Below are 26,624 nucleotides of genomic sequence, written 5' to 3' on the forward strand. Positions count from 1 at the left end.
AAATAAATTACCGATAGAGGTCCGCCATGGGTACCCAGTATGTTTGTAAACTGGGGTTTTCTACAATTTTGCCAAAATACTGATATCTGAAGTGTTTATGGTTTGTTTTTGAACTATTTACGGTTGAGTGCAAGTTGTCGTTTATATTATACTAGATATTTATTTAATATGAGCTGCGAGGAATTGATATTTTTGTGACGATAGGGGTTAGGTTACTCTTGCGGCCTTATTGGAAACGTAAGATACGAATGTGGAATGTGGGACCTAATTCTAATTGTACAAAGCCGAGTAAAAATGTTTTTGTATATTCATTATCGCAAATGTCAGGTGAGTTTCTGTTCTTTAAAAGGAGGACTGTTCTGTTTATATGACCTACAAAATTCATTCTTGAAGGGATGAAACTTTCTCTAATGTCATCGTCACCTGTCAGATTCCCCGCATTTTGAAAGATTTTGAAAATGAAGGAATAAAATAGAGAGTTGACAGGAAATTTTGTATTGTTTTAGTAGAACTGAAATCAATTATTTTTTTAGGTGATTCCCAAATCAGATACACTCTGTATATTGAAAATTGGTAATTTGAAATGAGATGTGGCTACCTGAATGTTGATATTTGATTGTATTCAATTATGCAAAGCCTGGAGGCAGCATGTGAGGATGGTGAAGTGAGTATTTTTTTTAACTGAAAAAAATCCACAAATACAAATAAAATATTAGTGTGTGATTAATTATTCACTTTATATTAATTTATTGCAGTCATTAACATGAAATAAAAAGGACATGGAATATTATTTTATAGTTATCAACAAAAATTTTAATTGGAATAATCAATTTTAGATACCTATCTAAACTCTATTTTCAACAAATATAAAAAATTAACCCAGTATAATTGTGAATTATTATAATTTATATATAAATTGTAAATGTTGATACATGATCTTTAGGTTTAAATTGCATTGATTTATTTGCAAATAAAATTTAGTCAAGATGGATAGAAAGAAACCAGGTCCAGTTAGTGATTCACTAGGGATTAGGGAAAACCTTGAATATTAGGGCTAGAATTGCATGAATTTTTTGTTAGATGTATACATCACAATGTAAGATACTCAAAATATCTTCGTTTCAATATATATTTTTGTATTTCTATAATTGTCAGAATCGAATGCCCTGTTAACATATTTGTTAATTTCTATTAACATATAAAAGTAGTTATGTTTTTTGAAATAACCATTATCACTCATAACCATATTTATTCAACTATTGTAGAATATTAATCGGGTCCTCACTAAAATCAGCAATGTAGTAGTATGATTTCTCACTGAGTAAAGTTGTCAATGCTTTTTTAAAGATTGTTTAGCTTTTAATTTTCCTTGTCTCCAGCGGTAGATTATTATATATTTTACAACCGTTGTATATAAGAGGGTCTTTGACAAGATTTGAGGTTGGAGTAGGTAATCTAATATTTTCTGTTTGCCGAGTACTATAATTCGTTTGGATGGCTTTGAAGCTGTAATTGTGTTTTCTTATCAGGTATGCAGTTTCCAATATGAATAATGCTAGTAGGGTCAAAATTTTATACTAAATAAATAATGGTCGATTAATATCCCGATTTTTTGCTTTACACATGTATTGTATTGACCATTTTTATTGGATTAAACTATCCTGCATGTGGTTATTACTAACCCTCCAGAAGGCAATGCCATAGTAAAAATCAACCAGTAAGTCCACTCCCACTACTTTCATTTATAAATTCACAAAGTTCTCGGTGACCTCGAAACGGAGTGTGGAGCCAATTTCATTCTTTTACCATAGGCGTGCGCTCATATAAGAACTAAATTTAAGGTTATTATAGAATATTTTGTGGTGAATTACTTATAACCAACTACAAAAACTAACAAAATAATAACAGCAGTGAATAAACTATACACAATATCAATTTCCGACCGTTTATTATGACTCATCCGATATCCCTGGTAACGTTAAATCCTTCGATACTACAGCACTAAACGCGTTGGATGAAAATCTCATCCTAAGACCGGATGAAGGTCTCCGGCAGCTCGCACGGATCAGGTGGTAACTGGTTGTATTACTCTACTGTGACAATGCCATAACGCAGGTGAGATTCGATTATTGAAAGATAAACCATATTTGCGTTGGACAGTCCGTGTTCATTGGATTTGACAAAAATTGCTCAACATCCAGATGCTAGTTTGCTTTTGAGAGCTTCAATGTAATTATCGAAATTCAGTCTGCTATCAATGTGTAACCCCAGGAACTTTGTATGATTGTTCTCAATTGACTACTCCTAGTGAAATATTTTCAATCTGCCTTCTGAAAGCTACAACATTGGTGTTTGGGGCATTGAAAAAAAACACCATTTTCTAATTACTTTGACATCATTATGAATTAATCTATTCAAGAATTCTTAATCTGAACTACGCCACATTAAAATCGTTTGATAGAAATTCTACTGACTCCTTTCATGGCTAATTCATTCATGTACAGATTGGCAATGAAGAAAGAAGAATAAAGTTGAATTATCGGTACTTTGGCCCGATTTGTAGATGATGCTTTTGCTGCATCAGTAGGGATGATGCACTGGGTCCTAAAATTCTTAGTCCAGCCGCTTCCTTGGCTAAAAAGTCAGCAATGCGATTACCTTTACTCCTGTCGTGCCCTTTAACCCACCTCAGGATAATGTTATTATCTACCGAGGCTTTGGCTAAATCATGGTTACACTCTAGTACTAGCCCTGAGGTTATACGCTGTCTGTTCAAGGCTAATAGGGCTTGTCTGCTATCAGTGCAGATTGTTATTTTTTGTGGCAATTCTTGGTTAATTCTTTTGTGGCGATTGAGATACCAGCCAGTTCTGTTTGGACCACGCTGGTATTTCTTCCCATTCCCCACTTAATTCTTAGGCTTAGTGATCTGGAGTACATTCCACATCCTGAGTCTTCTTTGGTTTTTGAGCCGTCTGTGAAAATCCGTATTGCATTTGTATCATCTGACTCTATGTTCTGCTTTATTTGTATTTTGTAGGGTGTATTAAACACAAACCTGGGTTCAATTGCATCGCTTGTTGCCTGTATCAGAGGTTGCGTAGTAAGCGCTTCCCGCCACAGGCCCAGCCTCAATTGACCCATTCCTACTTCGAGGTTCTTGAGCCCTAAGCAAGCATTGAATATTCTGTATTGTTCATTAATTGGGTCACATTTAGAGTGTGCATCCGTTGTGTGGTGACCCTCTTACTTAGTGTATAAAAAGAACTCCTCTCTGTGGTTGGCCTGAGAGTCAAGCAAAGAGTAACAAGGGATAATAGACCTGTTTTTGTTGAGAACTCACATTCTACCAATGATGGATTCAATAGTCCAATGTCAAGAATGTTAAGAGGGGTTAATGCATCAGAACTTGATTCGTTTACCTACTCTTTGGAGGTCTTAGAAAAGTCTGCAGTCAATTATGTACATACATCTTTAGATGTATGCCTTGTACGTTTGTTAGCTTTGAGCTTTTAGTTCTGATGTTAGTTATACTTGTTTTATTCAGCATTTCGTTTTTAGGTTGCTTTTCATTTTATATATTTCAATATTCATATGAATTTTGTAACTGTTTTTAAATTGAAGTAAATTTTCATACAGCTTGTCAAATTTAGGAAGTGACTTCAAAGTCTCGGCTTAGGACCTCCCCTGAGATGCGCGTTCGTTAGTGTGTGTGAGAGAGAGATATATAATTCTCAAGTCTTCCTTGTTTTGACAAGTTGGACATGCATATTTTACAACGTTGTAACTTAGGGCTTTCCTGTTTATACTGAATAATCAAATGAATAAACTATTACTATTATTTTTACATGAGGCCTACAGACCTTGCCAACCTGTAGTTTAAGAAGAGCGAAAACAATTTCCTTTTAGTTCTCATAAATAATATTGAATTCGTACTGTAAATGGTACAACTTTGATAACCACCAGTTTCATACTTGTTCCCAAAATGACAACTTTTCTTTTTCAGCTACCAATCAAAAGAATTAAGTCAAGTCGTTCCTCCTTACCTCTGCTTTGCCCCCAGGAAGCATCAACATCTGCATCAACATCACAAGAAATCACAGAAAACCCTTCCGGAAAACCTCCATTCGATATTTTTGCCAAACTATTAGAATTATATGAAGAAGAAAATGAGGATAACGATGACGAGGAGGAGAACGAAACTTCGGTAAATGATTCAAGAGAACTTCTTTTCATCAGTACGATAACAAATTTTTTTGGAGTAAAAGAAACTTTTTTCAGGTTCTGAAATACAACACGTTTCTGTTAGAAAAACTTGTAGCGAGAGAAAGACTGAATACAATGATTCTAAATCTGTATCCTGGCAACAAAGGCTACTCCCTGGCTTTCAGAACTATGTCAAGGACCGATCCCAATTATACCGAAGATACTGCCAATTTGATAGAAACCACTCAGTGGCCTTATGAGAAAGATGATCTTCTTCGATATATCGATCACGAAGAACTTCCACCTTTCATAATAGACATACTAGAATCACAATTTAGTTACCTCTTTTACAGCGGTTGTATTATAGCTGAAGTCAGGGATTACCGCCGGTCTTATCCTCATTTCAAGTGCGACATTCATCATGTTTTGCTCAGGCCTACGCTCAAGGTAAGTTTTGTAATAATAATTGTAGTTTACTGAACCAAATTACCCTTTTTGCTCAACTGGCTATCGACTGACGTCCTTCCTTCCATGTCACAAAGTTGCTTCAAAATTACATAGCTTATTTTACAATATTACACAAAAAAATTAAATCTTATATGGATATAAAAAAAATAAGCCAGTTTCATTAATAAAGCTGTGTTAGTTTTTCTAACAGTGTTTCTGTTTAGTGGCGATGTTGTACTCTTGCATTGGGGTTTCTTGACACAGCATACTTTCTACATTGTCTACATTGTCGCCTTTTCCAGCAAGCATCTGAGTGAGTAGAGGTAGTCTTTTCTCAATAGGGATGATACCAGTGAGTTGGTACGGCAGAGGGTTTGGAGGGTTGTGTTTGGGTTTATTGGGATGCCCTGATCTTGCTTTTTTCCTGATAGCCGTTGTTTCAGATCCTTTAATTGTTTTCAAGGCCCTTTGTTTGTGATCTTCCAGGCAAGGCGAAAATGTTAAACTTTAAAATACTGTATATGTACACACCCTGTAAGCAGATGCGTGGTGATCACGCATCTATCATTGTTTGGGTTACTTTGATGTAACCCAAACAATGACTAAAATTCTAGAAATGAAGTATTTTGTTGTATAGCGGCAACACTGTACACTGGACGCCACGCTATATCAGAGTAAAAGTGGAGGGGATGGTTTTCAGCGACGCCATACCAAAAATGAGCTTGAAACATTAAAATTTAACTTTCAAAATCAATGGTGACCAACACAACCATTTGACAAGATATTTAGGCAATTTGAAATGAATGAAAATGAAAATGTAAACAAATATTGGGCATTATAAAAGTATCAAATTTTACAATGAGCTACCAAATGCTTTAAAACAATTCAGTAAACAAAAATTCCGGACTGATTTAAAAAAATATTTATTGTTTGTATAGATATATTATCTGATGAGTACGTTTATGTTCATGTTTATAATAATGTTCAAATATATATATGTGTATATGTATGTATATTTTTTTCTTCAAATTTCAGACCTTGTCTTGCAATATCTTTTTCAGAGATATCCAGCTTGCGACGAAAAGCAGACACGCTTTGTATAAGATCACATATTAATTTTCCATTTCCTTGTAATTCTGTGAATCTTTTAGAAAAGCCGCGCGAGCATATTACACTTGTTTTTTATAAACTCGAAGTGCTTTCTGGCTCCCTCCGTATCTACATTTTGCAAGAAGAAGATTCCTTCTTTTATCAGCCCCAGAAACTTTTAATAGCTTGACCTTTGCTTAGCCAACGAACATTGTGGTGTTGCAGTAAGTCACATTCAAAAAGAAACTCCTTGAAATGTTGGTGCTGTTTAAAAACATCTGTTTGAAATCTGTTTTTCCGTTAACCAGCTGTTGCACCCCCACGAACGTTAACCCTCAGAAGTCGAAACTTGTGCGAGCTAAGAACTAACGGGGTCTTACCTTTTAACATGTGATTCCTAACACGTGTTGGACGATAGCAAGTGAAAATTGATCGTTCAGCCTGGGGCTTGAACCACCGACAAACACGGCGGTCGATTTGATCATATAATTGATCAACTTGACCAAGTTGTCCATCACTTCTTTGAGTGTAGTACTAAGTTTTCCACAAAGGGCTGCCTGGTGAATTGTGCACTGATACGATATTAGACCCCAGTTTTTATCCCTGATTATCTTTACTACACCTTTTTCTTTGCAAATCATTGCTGGGGTTCAACTATTAGTTGAAAGCAACACCATTTTATCATAACTAATGTTAGATTTAGTAATAAACTCATCAATGACCTTGAATAAATCTTCTCTTCGAGTGTTATCTTTCAACGGCAATATTGCTAGCAACTCTTTCCTAAAAATCTGACGCTCAATATCAAGAAATCTTACGAAAATAGACATTTGTTCATCATCAACAGTATCACATGATTCATCAAGTGCTATGGCGTAGCAAGGTGCGTTTTGTTCAAGAGTGTTTTTGATATCAGCAGCTAAAATTTCTGTTTTTCGTGTATTACCTCTCGCTAATAATGGGATACTTTAAAATGCAGCGACATCTTTTTTTTTCTCCAAAAAGTGTCGTGACTACTTCCAACATACATTCCTTCACCATCTCAGAATCTGAAAATGGTTTCTGGTGTTTATTAAGCGCCCAGTACACATGTAACACTGCTTCTGTGGATTTTTCTTGCTCGCTCATGCACCAAACTAGTAATTTTGTGCTTTTTTTTGTAAGAACTGAGATATGCATGAAGTTTTTGTTTACGAGCCTCACAGCCAAGAGGAAAGTTTTTGTGAAATTGCTGATGAGTTGTTTCGTAGTATTGCTTCAAATTGCAAATCTTAACAGTAGCAACAATTTTATTGCATATAAGGCACACTGGAACCGCTTGAGGCCTATGAGGCAGCATAAAACAATATTGTTCAGTCCATTCTGCCAGAAACCTCCTATTTTCATTGTCCACTTTACGCTTTTCAGGATCCAAATTAGCATAGGTACGAAAATATTATGAAAACTCGGAAAATCACAAAACAAACAAATGGTGCTCAGCGGTTTGCGCTGCGACTGACAGTCTGCTCGTGACAGTCTGCTCGTGACGTAAGCACATAGGTACTTGTAATAAGTACATACTTAGTTGAATTCTATGTGACTTAAAAATATTACTTTAATTAATAAAGGTATAGTATACCTTATCTACGTTTTAATCTATACTTGGTATATAACACATTACAATATTTGGCGTTCCAATGTTCGACCATACGCGGTCCGCCTGTTGCCGACCGTTGACCTACAGTGTAGGTAGTTGGGTGAGATGAATACTTCGGGATTTTATTTCGAGATATTTATTTTCTTCTATCTATCTATTAATGTAAATTCAGAATAGTGAAATACTTAGAATTCCACTTATTTAAAAAAAAGTTTATTGTCTAACAGGAGTAATCCCAATTACAAGACAAATATAATTAAGTTTACAGATATGACTAAGTATGAGTACAATGGAAAATAACGAATAGCATATAAAATCAGCAGAGTAATAGAGTAGTATATTATACAAACAGTGATACATTCATATAATAATAAAAAAAGATACTGTAGAATTCTAATAGAATTGGCAGTGTGCAGAGGGTTGAAACACAGTATTTCACTTATGGGTTGTAATTACATTGTAGTTCGACTGGCATAAAAAATAGTTTGTTGCTGATTATATACTTCCAAATGGAACAACAAAAATATCACATTCTGAATAGAAACTATTATAAAATTTACATATGTTATAAACTGGGGATTTTATTAACACGTTGATCCTAGGCAAAGGCAAATAGAAAAATATTTCGTTTCTACTACTTCGTCTCGGTACGTGAAAATCTAGTTGAGATAACAAATCTGGACAGTCAACAAGATTATGAATCAATTTATATATGAAGATGCCCAGATCTTTAGTTTCTGTGTTCTAATATGACGTCATTTATTGCATAGTCAAACTGTATATTGTTGTGCTTGAGAGTGTATTTTATAAATTTCCATTTTTGAATATTCAGTGGAAGCTTGTTTAGTATGCACCATTCATGTTTCGAATTAACTTCCTTCTGCAGAATAAGACAGTCCTCGGTTGATTTAACCAGTCTGAAAATCTTCAAGTCATCAGTAAAGAGTAATATGTTACTAGAGATATTTGAAACAATATCATTTGTAAACAAAGAAAATAGAAGAGGAGCTAGATTACTTCCTTGAGGAGCACCACTAGTTGGAATTCTGTTGATTTGTGAACTTTGTATTTTACAAATAGCGTACGATTCTGAAGATAAGACTGTAGTAAATTCAATAGTTGACCAACGAAACCAACAGAAAAAAGTTTATTCAGTAGAATTTGATGGTTAAATTCATCAAAGGCCTTTGAGAAGTCTGTATAGATTGTATCCACCTGTAGCTGTTTATCTAACGCAGTGCAGACCACTTGTGTAAAACACATGAGATTAGTTATTGTTGAACGTTTATTTATGAAATTATGTTGATATAAAGTTATACTATTTCTCACTTTAGGAAAAATGTTGTTATACAGATACATCTCAAAGACCTTTGCAAATTTGGACAGAATTGTTATGGGTCGATAGTTCAGAATGTTATTTGGATCCCCTGATTTCAGTATTGGACATATTTTAGATAATTTCCATCTATGGGGAAAACACGCAGTCTTTAAGGCCATGTTAAAAATTATTTGAAGTGGCTTTGCAAAAATGTATGCACAGTTTTTTTACTAGAAAGCTCGGAATTTTGTCATCTCCCACTGTGAATTTTGGTTTCAGTTTTTTGAGAGTTTGCAAAATCTCTTCTTTAGAGAATACATTTATTGTTATTGTGGGAAAATTTGTTGATTTTCTTGAGAGGTTATTATTATTATTATGACCATCAGAAGGAACATACACACTCTCAAAGAATTCAGCAAATGCATTCACTATTGAAGTAAGGTTTTTCAGTTCTCTATCATTTAAGAATAAAACATTCGGAATACATGACATTATAGTTGAAAACATTTGTTTAAACGAATGGGTTTAGATTGAAAGTACTTTTTACAGAGTATCATGGCTGACATAAACAGCATGGTAGAAGAAAATCCCGAATGGGGCAGCGAAGAAAAAGACCAGTTGGAAAGCCAGCTGTTGATTGCAAACGAACCCACCTTGTGTTTAGACCCCGACAACTCCATTTGCCGAGACGTGATAGAAGCGAATAATAGAAAGATGTTGTGGAACACCCACAAATTCAGAAGGATGGCGAAGAAATTCTCCCAGGTGACGGTAAACCGCAAGAGGAAATTGGACCACTTCACTCACCGACAGGGCCTGGACTTTTACGAATTTCTCTGTCGAACGCGAAACAAACCAAAGATAGGAACGCCAGCAGGACCCTCGAAACCGACGAAGAAAAGCTCGGAAGACTTGAAGCCAGTGCCTGTGCCTAATTTAGAATCACCGTTACTCAGTGTTCCTACGGAGGAAGTCGTTATAAATGATTTCAAGATTTACCAGAGACCTAAGGAGACGAGCGACTGCCTGCCACAGCTGATAGAGGAGTACGTCCTAGAGACGGACATGCCTTCCAAAGACAAGGGCACCCCTAGGGTGTACCACATCAAGTTATCCATAATGCAGAGGCCTTCGAATTCAGAGTACCTGGGGGAACTTTATTTGGACCGAGACCACAAGAAAGACAAACAGAACGGTGTGGCGTGTAGGTTTTCGTTGGGGTCTCGAGCCAATGCCAACAGGTACATCCATCAGTTCACGGAAATTTTCACGGAGAGCGGCAGGAAATCGGTGAGGATACGTTACGGTCTGAGTTCCAATTACAAGGAGCGCGTCGCTGTAGCCCAAGCGCAGCAGCCAGTGCAGGTTCAGGGCGCTGGTCAGGCCAATTCGCCGCAGCAACACTTGCAGCAGCTGGCCCAGTGCTTGCAAAATCAGGCTCCCGTCATGAACGGGAATGTCGGGGGTCAGCAGAGTCAGATGCCAAGTACGGCTAACGTTCCTATTTTGGTGAGTTGCGGTAGCTGGAAATGTTTGCGTTCATCGTTAATTGAATGCTTTTGGTTTTTAGCAGAGTCACTTGCAGGCGTCGCAAGCTAAAGCTTCCAGTCAGGCGATATCGAATCAGGAATTGGCGATAAGCGCCTTGGCTACGAAGCTGATGAATTCCGCTCAACAGTTTCAGGCAGCAGGCAAGTACTCAGTCTTGATCAATCATTTATTCTGTTTCGGTTGTTTCCAGGTTTTGTTGTGGTCTTCGTTGAAACGTTTGGAGATTGTAACCAAAAAAGACCACGGCAAAACATTGATGCCAGCTATGAAAGCCTACATTCCTATAATTATTTATTCTATTTGAGGTCCTCAATTTTTTTGAACGGTTCAACTCGTGTGAAGTACAATAATATTCATTTGTTGAATAATAAATTTATTTATTTATCGGTCAAGTACACTACAGAATTATTGTAAAATCCCAAATGGTACATAAAGAAAGTTTCAATTGTTGAAACCAGTCAAGCATTAGAGTTCAGTGATGTAAGTAAAATCCTTAATATAAACTATTGTAATTGCTTAAAAATAAATGAACCTATTTATTTTTTATCAGCACAAACTATTAACAAAATACCAAATGGAACATAAAAAAAGAAAAGATATTAAAAAGACAAAAATAAGTTTGGAGACACTTGACACTTTGAACAATTAAATTATAAAACAAACACGTAACTATGTCAAGTACATTACAGAATTGTAACAATGTGCAAACAAACCCTAGAGTCAAGTTATTACTTCATATTAAATAAAAGTATGCATTTTCATTTGTCAAGTAGTACATTAAGTTCAAATTAAAAAAAAAGAAGTCATGTACGAATACTAGAATAAGTTATGATTATTAAAAGAAATAATAAACGACTATTCAGAAGTTTAATGAACAATCTCTTGATGAAGTTGTCTAATTGCCATTTTTTTGAATTTTAAATATGACAAATGAAAAAGATAAACCCTCTGTACCCAACTGTAACTTTATATTAATTAGTACTACTTTGTAGCATAACACAAGTGTTAAGTCACTTAGATGTTATTTTATACACAATCTTTACTTTATGTACTGCAATTACTGTCTTTATATCTGTCTCTTCTTTAGTGTTTTATTCTTATTTTTTGTATTTTTGTGTATCAATTGAATAAATAAAAAATTAAAAAATAAATATAAAATATTATCAGGGCACTTTTATTGTCCCGAATTACTCAGTTTGATTAATTTGAAGGTACAGCAACGCGAAACAAGGGGTGATAATCTGTCTTCATGGTGAACAAGCACGTGACAAACTATGGCCATAATAGTCCACTATGAAGAATTTTGAGATGCTAATGAGTTGGTTCTAAATTTTTTTTACAACTCTTTGGAAGTAATCAAACATGAGGTCAAGGATTATGTATTTACTATGTACTTAGTTTTGAGTTGGTCTTTACTCCGTTTATACTACTAAATTGATAAATAAATAAAAATATTGGTTCCCATTGAAAAACCGACCTTGACCTTTAGATAATTTGAAAGTTCATGGTCAAGGTCAAATCTAATATACCATCCGCTAGCTGAGAAAAAATTTAAAACTGGTATTTTGTTTTCTTCTGCTGCTCCACATATACAAATAATTCAGCTCTACCGGACTCTTAGATTAGCTTGCATAAACACACATACAGGGTGTTAATTAAGTATGTACCATAAATTTAACAGAGAGACGATTCTTTAGGTAATTTTAGGAAGAAATGTTCATATAAACGTGGCTCCGCAAATCCTTCGTTCTCAAGATACAGGGTGTTGATTCAATTTATTGAGCCGCCGCATCATTGCGGCGGCGGCTAGACGGTTGTATTGAAGCCGAAGGAGGTCATTTCCAACACTTAATTTAGTGCAATACGTTAGTCTAGATGTTAATGTTATTTAATATTTGTTGTTATTGTTACATAATTAGCAATGAAAAATTGTAAAATCAATAATTTCCAAAAGAAACATTTAATTCCCTATATTATTCCTTGTGAGGTCCAGGAATATGAAATTAGGTCGACTTTTTTTTCTTAAAAACTAAGCAAGATACGAAAATCCAAAGAAATAATAAAAGTTGCACAAAAGTCAGTGGCGTACATTTTTAAGTCAAAAATATTCGTTCAAATCCCGCTCGAGACGCCACTGGACTTGATAAATTGAATCACGTTCGGGCTAAATTAGCTCTTTAATGTTATAAATACCATTGCCAAATTACAACAAAATTAGGTAAAGGATATTTAAGATATTTACGAATAACTTTTTTTTTTTTATTTTAACACCCTGTATCTTGAGAACGAAGGATTTGCGGACCCATGTTTATATGAACATTTCGTCTTAAAATCACCTAAAGAATCGTCTGTTGAATTTATGGTACATACTTAATTAACACCCTGTATACAGGTTGAATATTACAGAGAGTTTGGATTGGAGGAGGTACCTTATACCTAATGAGGGCTATAAGGGACTTTCTCCAAGTCCTACCAGATGTAAATATTAATTATTTTTAACAATCTTTTTTTCTGTAGGTTGACAATATGGCTATCAAATAACTGATCATTTAGGTTTGCATTAGGTTTTTATCCCAAATAATTCAGTGTTATCATATGGTTTTCTACATTTCAGCAAGTGCCAAGCAACAACAACAGCAGCAGCAGCAGCAACAACAACAGCAGCAGCAACAACAGCAACAAAAGTTAGTCGGCAATAACGCTGCAATAATAAATTTGTTAAAAAGTTCGCCGGCCACTAACATTAACAGTGATGCAGTGGTAAACGCTATAAACAATTCGCCTCTATTACCTCAACAAATGCAGACTATTAACCAAAAAATTTTAGCACGTAAAATGACTCTTTCTAATGTAGCTAACGCACGCGTATTGAATCACAGTAATCTGATAGCGTTGAACAATAATAGGTTGAATTTGCAAGACTTGACACAGCTCAGTCAGCAGCAACCGCAGCAACAGCAGCAACCTCAGACTATAACGCTGACTTCTGTGAACAATTCTAACTTCGCGAACTTCACCGCCGTTCCCGTTAAACAGCAAGTGGTTACTCAGAGAATCGTGGGGAGCAGCTCCAGCGAGGGGGGTAACAAGTCTGCCTTATCCGCACTGCTGGTGGGAACCCCGGCTGCTGACAGACCGGACATCGTAGGCCCGAATACCAACTCTCTGCTCTTGGAGAAGCTGGCCGGATCCTCGAACAGCTCCCAAACGAACGCCCACTTCATCCAGAGCCCTAAGAGCAGCCAGCAGTTCATGGTGCAGTCGCCGAAAGCGAACACGGTACTTAGCCCTCTCTCGAGTCCCCCTCCGCAGGCAGCGAATACGATCAATGTCCAGAGCCTTAATTTCGCGCAGTTGCAGAGCATCCCGGGGTTGCAGAATCTGCAGGTGCAGTTGCCGGGATTCGCGCAGCCCATATCGCTGTCGTTGAACGTTTCTTCTGCTGGGAATATTCAGGGGCACCCTACGAGTTTGATAGTGTCTCTTCCGGTTACGACAGCCAGTCAGACTTCTAATACAGTGACGCAGGCTGCCAGTGGTAGCGGAAACATAGGCGGGGTTGGTAATATTGGCGTGGGCCCGCAAACCGTCGTACTGGCCAATGCTGGTACATCAAATCTAGGTGAGTTGACACATTTTTTTCATTGATTTTTTCTTTTACATTACCTCGGAGTCACCATAAAACACACCCATCATGTACAAGATCTACATTGCTGCTTTGTTTATTCATCTGTTTCGCTGTTTGTATTCAATTTGTTTATTCAAAATGTGTCACCCTGAAATTCAGCAGAAACCCAAATTTGTAAGAATGGCCTCGACTGTTTATTGGGAGAATATTTTAAGAAGTAGTGACCCATTGACCAATTTCCATTCAAGTCTCAAAAGAATTTTTGATATTTCATTTCCCTTGACTCCTTCTAAGACCAAATCGAGAAAGCTATGGATAAGCTATGGAAAGGGTATAAAGATAGCCAGTAGAAACTTGAGGTCCCTGCACTATATAAGAAAATATGCAAGAAATAATGAAACTTTTATATCGTATTTCAACAAGTACAGACGCATTTTTAAAAAAGCGATAAGGACTGCTAAACATCTTTATTATGAAGGTCGTATAGCTAACTCTACCAACATGTGCAAAGAGAGTTGGGTTATTGTGAATGAGCTCAGTGGTAAACAAAAAAGTGCATCTGTTAAAACATCTCTAAACCCAGATGAAATTAATAATTATTATTGCTCCATAGCAGAAAGTATCTCTACAAATATCCCCCCGCAAGAAGACCCTAAATGTTATATGAAAAACATTTATACAAGAGATTCTTTCTTTTTAACACCAACTAATTCTGAGGAAATAATGGACATCTTAAAAAGTATAAAAAACAAAAATACCTCAGGATGGGACGATATATCTGCAAAGGTACTTCTTCATATTCCAGAGAATGCTTTGTCAACCTTGGCAGAAGCCATCAATTTTTCATTCTCGAGCGGAATATTTCCAAAATGTTTGAAGTTCGCAATAATTAACCCCTTATCTAAAGGAGGAGATTGTGAGTTGGTTACAAACCTTAGACCCATTTCACTTTTGCCAACTCTTGCAAAGCTTATAGAAAAATTGGTGAAGAAAAGAATGATCTCATTTCTCAATACTAACTACTCACTTAGTAATTGCCAATTTGGTTTTCAAGAATCAAGGAGCACCAGTGATGCTATGTTCTCAGTTCTAGAAAAAATATATTTCAGTATCAATGAGGGTGAAGTAGTTGCTGCTGTGTTTTGTGACCTTGCTAAGGCATTCGACTGCGTAAATCACAAAATTCTCTTGAATAAATTGGAAATGTATGGTTTCATTCTTATTTGTCAGATCGCACCCAGTCTGTATTAGTTAATAATAAGAGATCTGAACCTCTGTTGGTATCTTGTGGGGTTCCGCAAGGTTCAGTACTCGGTCCACTACTGTTCCTGCTCTTCATAAATGACCTATCTCTCATCAATACGAAAGGAAAAATAACTCTATTTGCTGATGACACTACTATTGTTTGACACTCAAAAGACAATACTGAACTATATAATAATATATCGGTTGATCTAGACATTGTTAAAAAGTGGTGTGATGCTAATAGACTGGCATTCAATACCACAAAAACCTGCATACTAACCTTTAAATGTATATTAAATGAAATTTTTCTAGGGAATACTTTAATTAGCTCCGTCTCATCAAGTAAATTCTTGGGTTTGCATGTAGATAATAATCTATCCTTTGATATCCACATCTCTAATCTATGTAATAGGATGGCTTCGGGATGCTATGTTTTAAGGGTTATTACCAGAGAACTCAACTTGCAAGCTGCAAGAACAGTCTATTTTGCGGTAATTGAATCTCGACTAAAATATGGAATTTGTTTCTGGGGTAATGCTTCTCAGTTCTTGTTACAATCTGTGTTTATCTTACAAAAGGGAGCGGTTAGATATATTTTTAAGGCAAAACCGAGAGATTGCTGTAAACCCCTGTTTATTGATCAAAAAATCTTGACTCTGACATGCATTTTTATCTTTGAAAGTGTGTGTATGATGCACAAAAAATTTAATACTACCAGTGATTCAACAAACTCTTATAATACTAGGCATAATAGCCACTTAATAGCACTACCCATTCCTAAAAGCGCATTAATAAAAAAATGCATAATATACAATACATACATAAATGTATTTTTAAATTTTGTTAACAAGAATTCTGTTCTTTGGACAATAAAGTTCTTTCTCTCTCTCTCTCTCTCTCTCTCTCTCTCTCTCTCTCTCTCTCTATAACGGAAACCCATCAAATTTATTGTAGCGGAATTTTTTGGCGGGTATGCCATTATTGATATACAGGATCTTTCACGACGAGCGTTCGTTAGGAATATATGGAGAATGATTCAAAATAAAAATTCGAAATGTTGTGGTAGTAGGTTTTACAAAATTGCCTTCTCAACTAAAATATTTTCAACTTCCGGTCTCTTTCTGTTATACTGGAAGTTGAGGGCAACTTCTTTTTTTCAAATGGAACACCCTGTATTTTATTACATTTTTGAATTTCTTAGCATATTTTAGGCCCACTTTGTATAACAATGCCTATACCCAAATTTGTTAGTTTTCGAGATATTAATTTTTTTCTGAAAAATTTAACAGTTACAGCACCACTCCGAAAAAATCATAACTCATAGACAGTAACAGTTGAAAATGTGAAATTTCACAGAATCACACCTTAAGCATCAAGTCATGAACAGGCCCATCAAATTTTCGAAAATAATTTACAGGGTGGTCAAAAGTTCCACCTAAATAAACATAACATCGAGAAAACTGATGAAACACGATTTTTTCAAACGGAAACCATACACTATTCTATTTCTTTTGGATACTACGAAAAAAAAGATATCAAATTCATGAAGAATGTCCTATAGCTAAAATACACCCCTGGCAAGATATATCCGATTTTGGGAAATATTTGAAATGTAAATCATTCGAAGCAATACCAAACCAAGAAATTTGAATTCCTGAATTTCTGAATTCCTGAATTTTCTGAATATGATAATGGACAGAACTTGACGTGTTTTTGCAGAAAGATTTCCAAATCTACACAGACCCAATAAAAATATTCTGAGAAGACTTCTGAGAAACTGCCGTGATTTTGGATCTTTTTCGTCTGTCATCAACAAAAAAAAAACACTCGTAAACAATGAGTACATCGAAATTGTAGTTTAGGTCTACTTCACAGCCTATCCAGAAAATTCGTTGAAAGACGCAGAAAAGTCACTTAGAGTTTCATGTTCGTCAATAAACCGGATTTTAATCAAACATAAGTGGGGTCCCTTTAAATATCACCAGGTTCAAAATCTTAAACCTCACGACTTACCTGCACGAGTGGAATTCTGCGAATGGTTTCTTATCAAGATACAGGAGGACTCTGAGTTCAAGAAGAACATTATATGGACAGATGTAGCCAAATTTGCCAAGAATGGTATGTACAACCGCCATAATAGTCATTTTTGGGCAGCAGAAAATCCAAAGCTCGTTCGCCAGCGCAACTTCCAGGATTCATGGAGTTTTAATGTTTCGGAAGACCGAATTTTATGTTTATATCTTTATGAAGAGAATTTGAATAGCGATAGATATTCACATATAATTGGGAACGTGGTTGTTGAATCCATAAGGCATGTTTCTGTACAATACCGTTTCAAGTTATGGTATCAGATGGATGGAGCCCCTGCACATAGTACTGATACCGTTGCTGGGTTGTTGAATGGGATGTTCGAAGATCAGTGGCTTTGCTACAATGGGCCATTTAAATTTCCTCCTCGCTCTCCAGACCTGACGCCACTGGACTTCTTCATCTGGGGATATATCAAAGAAAATGTTTATGCGGATCCTGTGAGTGATGAAGAAAACATGAAACGAAGGGTTCTGAGAGCTTTGAATAATTTGATTCCTGACTCCATACAGAAAACTACAACTAGTGGTATGCAAAAAAGAATATATTCTTGTTTAGAACAAAACGGCAATGTCTTTGAACATCTGTTGAAATGAACCACAATATTATTTGAATTTAAAGAAATTGAGTTAAATTCTGAAATCAAAGTAAAATCTAACCTTTAAAAATATGAACAAAATAAAATTACTGTATTCGATATCAATAAACAAAGATAAAATTCATACCTCTGATTGTATTTTATTTCAATCCATCCATTTTCATGTTGAGTTACCTTTTATACCAACGATAAAGTTAATATTAATTCATTTTGAAGCTTTCTTGGTTTGGTATTGCTTCAAATGATTTACATTTCAAATATTTCCCAAAATCGGATATATCTTGTCAGGGGTGCATTTTTCATGATTTTTTTTTTTCGTAGTATCAAAAAATAATAGAATAGTGTATGGTTTACATCAGTTTTCTCGATGTTATGTTTATTTAGGTGGAAATTTGATGTATTAACAGCAACATGATCTACAAATTGCAATTACTCGTCAAAAATAACTCTTAGAGCCTTCATTGAAGTGGCACATGTAAGTGGATTACCATTATGAGAGTATGAGGTGAGAATTGTGTAAATTTTTTTCAATACACTACCTATCCAAGCTATTTGAATCATGTTATAACAGAGTAACATCGTCCAATGTTTGTATTGGTCTGAAAATTTCAAGATCATCTGCGAACATTGGAAAGTTTGAATTTTCAAAACATTCAATAATGTCATCAACAAAGATGTTGAACAAAAGAAGTGCACAATGAGACCCTTGAGGTACTCCCGACGTTGACCTAGCATTTCCTAACCTAACTTGCTGAAATCGGCCAGTCAAGAAATTTCAATTTTGAATGTAGTCAAAGCCCTAACAGGTCTACGTGCTTCACAAATCTTTGTATATTCCAAAGTAGCCGCTTACAATAACGTTTGTATTCCTCCAGCTCAATTGGTAACTTCTGGCGTGAAAGGGGTTTCTCAGCAAGGCGTTAGATCTACCTCAGTTCCCCAAACACTGTCGTTAACTCAGGGAGGTCAACAGTTTCAACTCATAACGCCATTACAGAGGCCAAGAGTTCAACAGGCGTCTGCTCCCCAGCAAACCCTAACTTCCAGGACCCTCCAAAGGACTACTCCAATCACGATCAAGATGGCGACTCCGAACGCAAGTCAGTTGACAGATTTGCAAATTAATTTTGATAATTGACAGTCACTTCAGTCTTTCATTGATCTTAATTAAAAGTCATAAAGCTTAACTGAAATTCAATAACGATAACTGAAAATAATGCATGCCTTTCTCGATTCAAAAATATTTCCATCATTTGCTTTGACAAGATTTTTACTCTCATCTCAGATGCTTCGCAAACTCCATTACCTTCGAATTCAGCGATAGCAAATCAACTTCAGAAGCAAGCTCAACTGCATCAGTTCCAGCAAATTTGTTTAAATCAGCCCAGCGTATTGGAGAATATCAGGAGGAGGTCGAATACGTCAGATCCGCAGTAGCTTTAGTTTTTAGTTTGGAATTTTGTACATTACATTATGAACTAGTCTCGTTTATGTATCATATTCAACAAAATAGTTTGGTCGCAGAGTACTTTACTACTGTTTAAACTGCCATCCATTGAAATGTATTAGCTCAAACCAAGTTACGATATAGGGAGACGGTAGGATGACTTTGATTGGAATTGATAATTCGAAATATTAGGTATCGGTGTTACTGTCAAAGTCTTTTCCCTCTTCACCGACTTCAAGGTGTGATTCATCGATGAAGGTGTGAAAGACAAGCTTGAGAACACTTTAAAAGGACAATCAAAATTTTTTGCCGAAAAGTACTTTTTTCAACGAAACATCAAGGGTTTCAAATCTGTATAATCACGAGGAGACAAATTCAGTTCATTCTTTGAAGAATTTACTTTTGAATATCAAATCCAGTTCAAGAATGAAGGTAACGTTTCTAGATTAGCAAAAAAAATCATAATTCCACAGACTTCTGAGATTTGCAATATTTATGCTTCGTCAAATGACATGTATGAAGGTTATCCAAGTATGAATATTTAAAATTTCTCTATTTTGGCATTCAACTCTAACACTGGGCCTTTAGTTTATTGCCTTAGTAGTAAACGAAGATTGGCAGTCAAACTTTATTCTCAAAAGGGATTTTGTGTTTTTAAAAATTATACAAACGAGTTTTTGGTGATGTAAGGAGCCACATTTTACCAGAAAAACTCTATCAGAGTAAATATATTTACTTCCATCATTAGGGCTTCTTGACAGTGCCCCAATTGTGAAGCAGAATATAATTTTTGAAATATTTACACTGGTATTTAACCTACAATTTTATTTAACCTACAATTTATATGCACAAGCTGGCAACAGTGCTACACTTTCGTTTTAACAGGATTTGATTACTTGAAAAGTAATATATTTACAGTTGGCAGTAAAATTCAAGCAATTTGAGAAGATAAATTGTATTGAGCTTTTTAGATATATACTAAAAATAAGTTGAATTTGCCTCCGACTTATTTCTCATCAGTTTCTAATCCCTGCATCACATTTTGGAAAAAATCTCTCTGATTATATCCGTGCAAAATGATTATTTGATCAGATAATTTAAAGCTACTTTGACCATTTTTTGAAACACATACTGCACAAATTCTGATTTAGCAAATTATTTTCTAAGATCAGTTTTTCTAATTTTCCCCAAAGTTCAGATTGAAAATTGGAAAAAAAAACAATGAAATATTTGCTTCTAATGTGAGAAAACTGAACTGTGTATTTAAAACAACTTTTCCTCTTGTTGTTTGCCATGGTTTTGACAAATTAGGAACTTTAAACTGTTTTTTCACTGATGGAAGTTTTCTTATTTCTTGTTGAAGTAGCACTGATATCTAATTTTGAGTTCTCAATCCACCAGTAACATGAAGAATGTTGCATAAAGTTGTCAACTACTGCCTCATACAATGTGTAGTTAGTTGTTCCTTCATTTAAGTTTCTTTTATCACATATAATCCTTCATTTGACAGTATTACTAATTTAGTAGTAGTAGTAATTTATGCTATATTCACTTTCCCTCCTGGACTTTATAAACACACTTGAAACTCCTTAAATGAATGACACCTTTGCAGAAAATTTTTTGAAATTGGGTATACAGTGAGTTTACATTATAACAGTTGGTCTGAAATGTCTGTAGGCTAACATAGAATCATTTACTTTTGAAAAAAAATGATTTTATTATCTGATATAGTTGCCTTCGATACCATTTTTATAGAACGATTTGCCTTAAGCCTCAAAATAGGCCTCTGTTTCGACGATTACCTCTTTCTCGGCGTTAAATTTCTTTCCAGCGAGCATTCTCTTGAGGTCTGAGAACAGGAAAAAATCGCTGGGGGCCAGATCTGGAGAATACGGTGGGTGTGAAAGCAATTCAAAGCCCAATTCATGCAATTTTGCCATCGTTCTAATTGGATGCATTTTCTTGATGAAGCAGCACTTTCGTTTTCTTAAAATGCTCCTATAACTCTTATGTATTGTCGCTGTTGATGAATATTATACCATGCGCATCTCAAAATACCAATATCCATAACCTTGCCAGCTGACTGTTACGTCTTTGCACGCTTTGGAGTTGGTTCACCACGTGCAGTCCACTCAGGTGATGTCGGTTCGATTCTGGTGTGAAATGATGGAGCTATGCTTTACCATTGTTAAATATCGGCGTATGAATTCGGGTTTGTCATGGTGGAACAGCTTCAAACACTGCTCTGAATCAATTTGTTGTTGTTTTTGGTTAATTGTGAGCTCGCGTGGCACTCACTTTGAACAGAACTTTCGCACAATCAAATATTCATGAACGATACGTTCAACACATTCCTTTGATATCCCTTTAATAATAATAATAATCTTTATTTCAAAGATATGCCGACTATTACAGCTTGTACACAGACAACATAGAATGAAATAATGTCAACAACAAAAAAAAAAAAGAAAAAGACTACATATACTTATAAATATATACATTTCTATAATTCGGTTTGGTCTAAATGGTTACTAACACTATATGGTTCTAAATCTATAAAATATTTCTTTATTTCTTTCTTAGATTTCTTTATGCTCCTCAAATCTTTGATTTGATTAGGCAATTTATTGTACAGCTTCATTGACATGTAACGAGGAGTTTTTTCTGTTATGGTTAACCTATGTATAGGTTAGCTATCTACGCTAGCTATCTTGATCAACTTCACTTTGCGGTTATTCAAAATTATTTTGTGGACTTTTTCGATGTTTTCCTCAGTAATAGCCTCTTTGGGGCGGCCACTGCGTGCATCTTTCTTATTGCTCATTTCACCTTGTTTCAACTTAGCAAACCACTTCTCAACGGTTGATTTTTCCTGTAGCAACATCCGAATAAAGTTTATTAATCCAACCCTTGGTTTCAACAGTATTTTTTTTCGGCAAAAAGCAATGTTTTATTAACACACGTCAAAGCTTTTTTCCTGGTTTCTTGGCCGTGGTCTGCAGGTTTTTATGCCTGACGTTTCGTCAACTACTGCGGTAGACAGTATAAAAGACGATGTTCCCGTTGTTCCCAACGCAGAAACTACAAAATATTGATAACCGTTAAGGACATCTCCGTTTGGACTAAAATATACAAAAAAAAATTCAATCAATATTTTCAAGTAGGTACTGTTTTCATTATAGACGATATTTTTATTGCTGTTTAAGAGGCAGTTGAAAAAATGATTTTAATTGAATTTTATGTCGGATGATACTTTTGAGAGATGGTTTATCCTACAATACAAACATTATTTTGTATTGTATTTCAAATATTTCGAAATGAAATCTCGTAACATTTATCTCTCCCAAATACCTACACCGTAGGTTCTGGTAAATGCCAGCCAGAAAAAACTACTTCCCCGGCTAATACCACGCGGGATATTGAATTATATCAGACAGACATTTATGCAAGATACTTCAACGAGGTTAGTCTCGCAGATGTTCCTCGTTCATCCAGCAACAGAACCATGCTGAAATTATTCGAGACGACCTGTTTCGAGGTATTACCTCTTGTCAGTGGGGAAAAGATCCGACCCAAACAGGAAAGTGTCTGGGACTCAAATAATTTCAACGCAGCTTGACTGCTTGCACCAAATCTTCGTCTAAGACAAAGTTTGTCAACTAGTAACAGCTCTGTCAATATACTTCAATATCCAGAGTGGTATTAGCCAGGAAAGTAGTTGTTTTCCGGCAGGCATTCACCAGAACCTACGGTGTAGGTAGTTGGAAAAGATGAATGGTTTGACAATTGTTTTCAAAATATTTATTTCCTTATATGCGTCTTGATACAGTTTTCAGACATGTGAAAAGTCATTTTGTTTCAGAAATATAAAAATTTTGAATTTCCCAAGATCAAAAAGTTTTCTGCGAGGTTCATACTCGCTGCAGAATGGAATATTTTCTATATCGTGACTGGGTTTGAATTTTGTTCAGGAGATATTTTGATCTCAAAATACTGCATTGCGTTGCACGATTGTTGTGGTTCCTACGAGTTGAAGGCATGTCGGTGCCAAAAATAACCTGTGACAGTTTTCCATAAAATCATTTTATTTGTACAGTCAGTGTGGCTTCAGAACTTGTCTTCTCTTTCGAGGCAGTACAAAGTAATTTTATCATTTGTTACAAAGGAACGATAATATGTATTGTGTAAAGTCGCGGTTTTAATTATTACTTTATATTATATATTTTTTTACAATATAGGGATGTAAATATTAGGAAAATGTATGATAATTATTTATTCTCAATTTACCAATTTTCAACGAACATTAATTTCTGTAGGATAAAAGTTTTGCGACATGTGATATATTCATAGTAGTTTTTCAAATTGTTTTCAATAATTGGTTCAGATCATTTTTGTGATGTTTTTTCTTCAGGAAGTTATTGTATCATTGTTATATTTTAATAATTTACTTGTTTTTTCTGCTGTTGGGTGTTGTGCATGTTTTTAATTTATTATGTTATTGTAGCTTAATTGAAAATGTTTTCGCACATATCTGTATATAGCGGGGATACCAAAGGTAAGACCATATTTATATATTTTTAATTTGAAATTCCGCCCCTTTGTTCCATAAACAGAATGACAACAACAAAAATGACGGTAGTAATATAAATGCTAATTTTTGAGTATCCCCTTCTTTAGTTGGTCTTCCCAGGTTGTGACTTTTTCAAATGATACCTGAAATCGATTTACACTTTTTAATCTTTTACACACAACATTAAAATGTGATACGGTGCTGAAAATCATTTACTGATACTTGTTTACAATTTTTTAAACTTTTTTAAAAATTATTTTTCTGTTTACTGAAATAGTTCAAAGTTATATAAAACCTTACTCTGTATTATAGAAAATGAGCCTATGTATGAATCTAATATACTCCACTTTCTCTAGTCAATCTTATCACATCCTTCTGTGTAACTAAACTGTGGTAATTGTTTGCACGCACTTACCGTTTTCTCTAGATTCATTTGGAATAATCAATAGATACAGTGGTAATGGGTGTTTCGAAAATATAGCATTTCTTTTTAGGGTGATTCCCTTTCATTGGTTTCTATATGGAACGGTACCGAGCCAGTGAAACATGAACTTGGTTAATGTAGACAGAATGGAAGGAAATAATCACTTTGGTATAATGGCGACTCAGAAATATTCTTGATTTATAAGAAGTGAGTCAACGTGAAAAAACCATCAATTTTTTATGTGTAACACGGCCATTTGTGAATTCCTTTCAATTTGTATGATATCGATCTTGATGTAATAATAAAAAAAAATCCTGTGGGATGTGGACTGTAATATTGACAAAAACTTCATCTTATAGCAGAAATGTATTTCTTTGAAACATCTAGATATGTGAAACACAGTTGCTTTCTAGCCTTTCAAATACTTTGTTTGTATGTCACCTCCACCATTCATTGCCAGTTGCGAAGAAAATAGTACTCCCTGTTCAAAAACCATTCACAGCATTTTTTTTTGTGTGAATTTTCTATGCGGTATTAAGAATGGTTTTCTTATACAGTTTATCAGTGAATTTTGAGTTTTATCTAATGTAATCATTGTGATTTATTTTTGATTCTTTCACCAAAAACTGAAAATTCATCAGGCTCATTTTCAGCTATACAATTTCGAAAACTGAGTTTTTTGAAAACATTGAATGAATTTATACAATAAATTTGTTTTTATTTCTCACTATAGTGAACTTGTAATTTTTTTATACCCTGTATTTCATTAATTGCCGATTTACAGAAAAACAGATTGTCATGCCTTGTAAACCACTTGATACGACTTGTTTTTTTAGTATATAAATGATATAGGTACGCTTTTAATGATGTGATTTTCAGGATCAGTATCAGTCAACTTGAACAAGCTGTCACTTTATTGAAAGTTGAGTACACTTTTGCCGTTTTTGCGAATGAAAATTGTATATTTTTGTGTGGCGACTGGTTCGGAAACCTTTTTTTTTTGATAAAGTTGGAAGCCGAAAAAAAGGTTTTCGAACGACTCACCGCAACAGGTGGTGGAACGTAACCTCAAAAACTGATGTAAAAATAACTGTACATAAGAGGATCTCAGTTGTGTATCTATAGAAGTGTAAGTACTTGGGTTGATATAACTGTTCTGGTCTTTTTGGCAGACTTCAAATAATGGGAAGGTTCTGAAATCATATGTATTTTTTGCTGTAAAGTATGAATGGGAAAAATTGATAAAAAATTGTTGAAAACTCTAACAAAAAATCGTGAAAATAATGTATAGTGTACTTCTAGGGTATGATAACTATTAGGTGGTGCATTGTAATAAATGTATGTATCATTTTGAACATATTTGTTTGTACATATTTTGACTAATTATATTTTTGCAATAATAAGTATCTCGGTTACTTTGAGAACGATGTTGTTTTTTTAACTATTTATATTTGACACGACAGTAAATATTGTATAAATGTAAAGACAATAGTTTTAAATTTAGTTGATATGATCACTCATCTGAATATAGAACTGACCTTATAATTAAATTTTCAGGTGATCACTTTTTTATAAATTCAGTGAGGGAGATATGATAAATATATGTTACAAACTATTAAATAAATAGTGAAATACATTTTTTAAATTGTAGTTTCAATTATTTATACCGTGATCCAGCTGGAACGCTTCAAAATCATCATGTAAGAAAATTTCAAACAGCAATTGAGCTTTTGCTTTGTCAGAAACTCGACGCGAGAAATGAGATTGAGCGAACTTTGTAAATATGTTGGCAGACCGTGCAAGACTCGAAATCTGAAGCACGTTTTGTTGTTTATGGATCATAAACTAAAAAAAATCTTTCATTCCAAAGTGTAAACAACATTGAAATGAAATGGCAACGTGACATTTTAAAGCTCAGTCACTTGAGCACCTCTGTGGATCCCTTAATATTGTTTGTTTCAGTTTTGTCCGTTTTCATAGTCAACATCAAACTGCCCCCTCTCGGGTTGAGTGCCCTGGAGTAAAAACTTCGCCCCACAAAATAAATTTTGTGAGGAAAACTTAAGACACTGATTGATGGGCACTTCAGCAAGATTGACATCTGACCGTTTTGGTCGAAAGTCAGCCTCTAGGTGCTTTTACTTTCTGATCTGTTAAACTGATTCATCATGACTTTCCTAACTGAATTGTTGCATGGGGTCCCCAAAAACTAACCGGAGACGAGTGTCTTTTTAATCGCGAACGAGTTTTGGTTCTCAGAGAGTCTGGAAAGAGATTATTTGAACTGGTTGAGAAATTTTTATACTAACAGGAGCCGCCTGACTGCGACTGTCGGGGGTGGTCTTTGGTTCTGCTTCGTTGGCCTCCTGCGTTTGTC

The 26,624-nt window shown here is 35.0% G+C and overlaps 1 protein-coding gene across 1 annotated transcript; it reads left to right on the forward strand.

Annotated features, from left to right (window-relative positions):
- Spt20 (transcription factor Spt20 homolog) lies at positions 1-25,897 on the forward strand. The gene is made up of 9 exons (XM_074176151.1): positions 1-327; positions 534-664; positions 4,007-4,207; positions 4,282-4,653; positions 9,246-10,205; positions 10,267-10,391; positions 12,866-13,869; positions 18,682-18,906; positions 19,092-25,897. Exons 2-9 carry the CDS (start codon positions 629-631, stop codon positions 19,241-19,243), a joined length of 3,075 nt encoding a protein of 1,024 aa, XP_074032252.1. The 5' UTR covers positions 1-327; positions 534-628; the 3' UTR covers positions 19,244-25,897.
- The last annotated feature ends 727 nt before the right edge of the window (positions 25,898-26,624 follow it).

Source organism: Leptinotarsa decemlineata, unplaced genomic scaffold (genome assembly GCF_025532065.1).
Source record: "Leptinotarsa decemlineata unplaced genomic scaffold, Ldec_3_MD MMD2_tig00001621_RagTag_RagTag, whole genome shotgun sequence".
NCBI lineage: Eukaryota > Metazoa > Arthropoda > Insecta > Coleoptera > Chrysomelidae > Leptinotarsa > Leptinotarsa decemlineata.

What these genes read in the sequence shown, in the direction of transcription:
- Spt20 (XM_074176151.1), top strand. Translation starts at nt 629, where the DNA reads ATGCAAAGCCTGGAGGCAGCATGTGAGGATGGTGAA. An exon ending in TGCTCAGGCCTACGCTCAAG is followed by an intron (nt 4,654 to 9,245) that starts GTAAGTTTTGTA and finishes TACTTTTTACAG; the next exon opens with AGTATCATGGCTGACATAAA. An exon ending in CAGTTTCAGGCAGCAGGCAA is followed by an intron (nt 10,392 to 12,865) that starts GTACTCAGTCTT and finishes CATTTCAGCAAG; the next exon opens with TGCCAAGCAACAACAACAGC.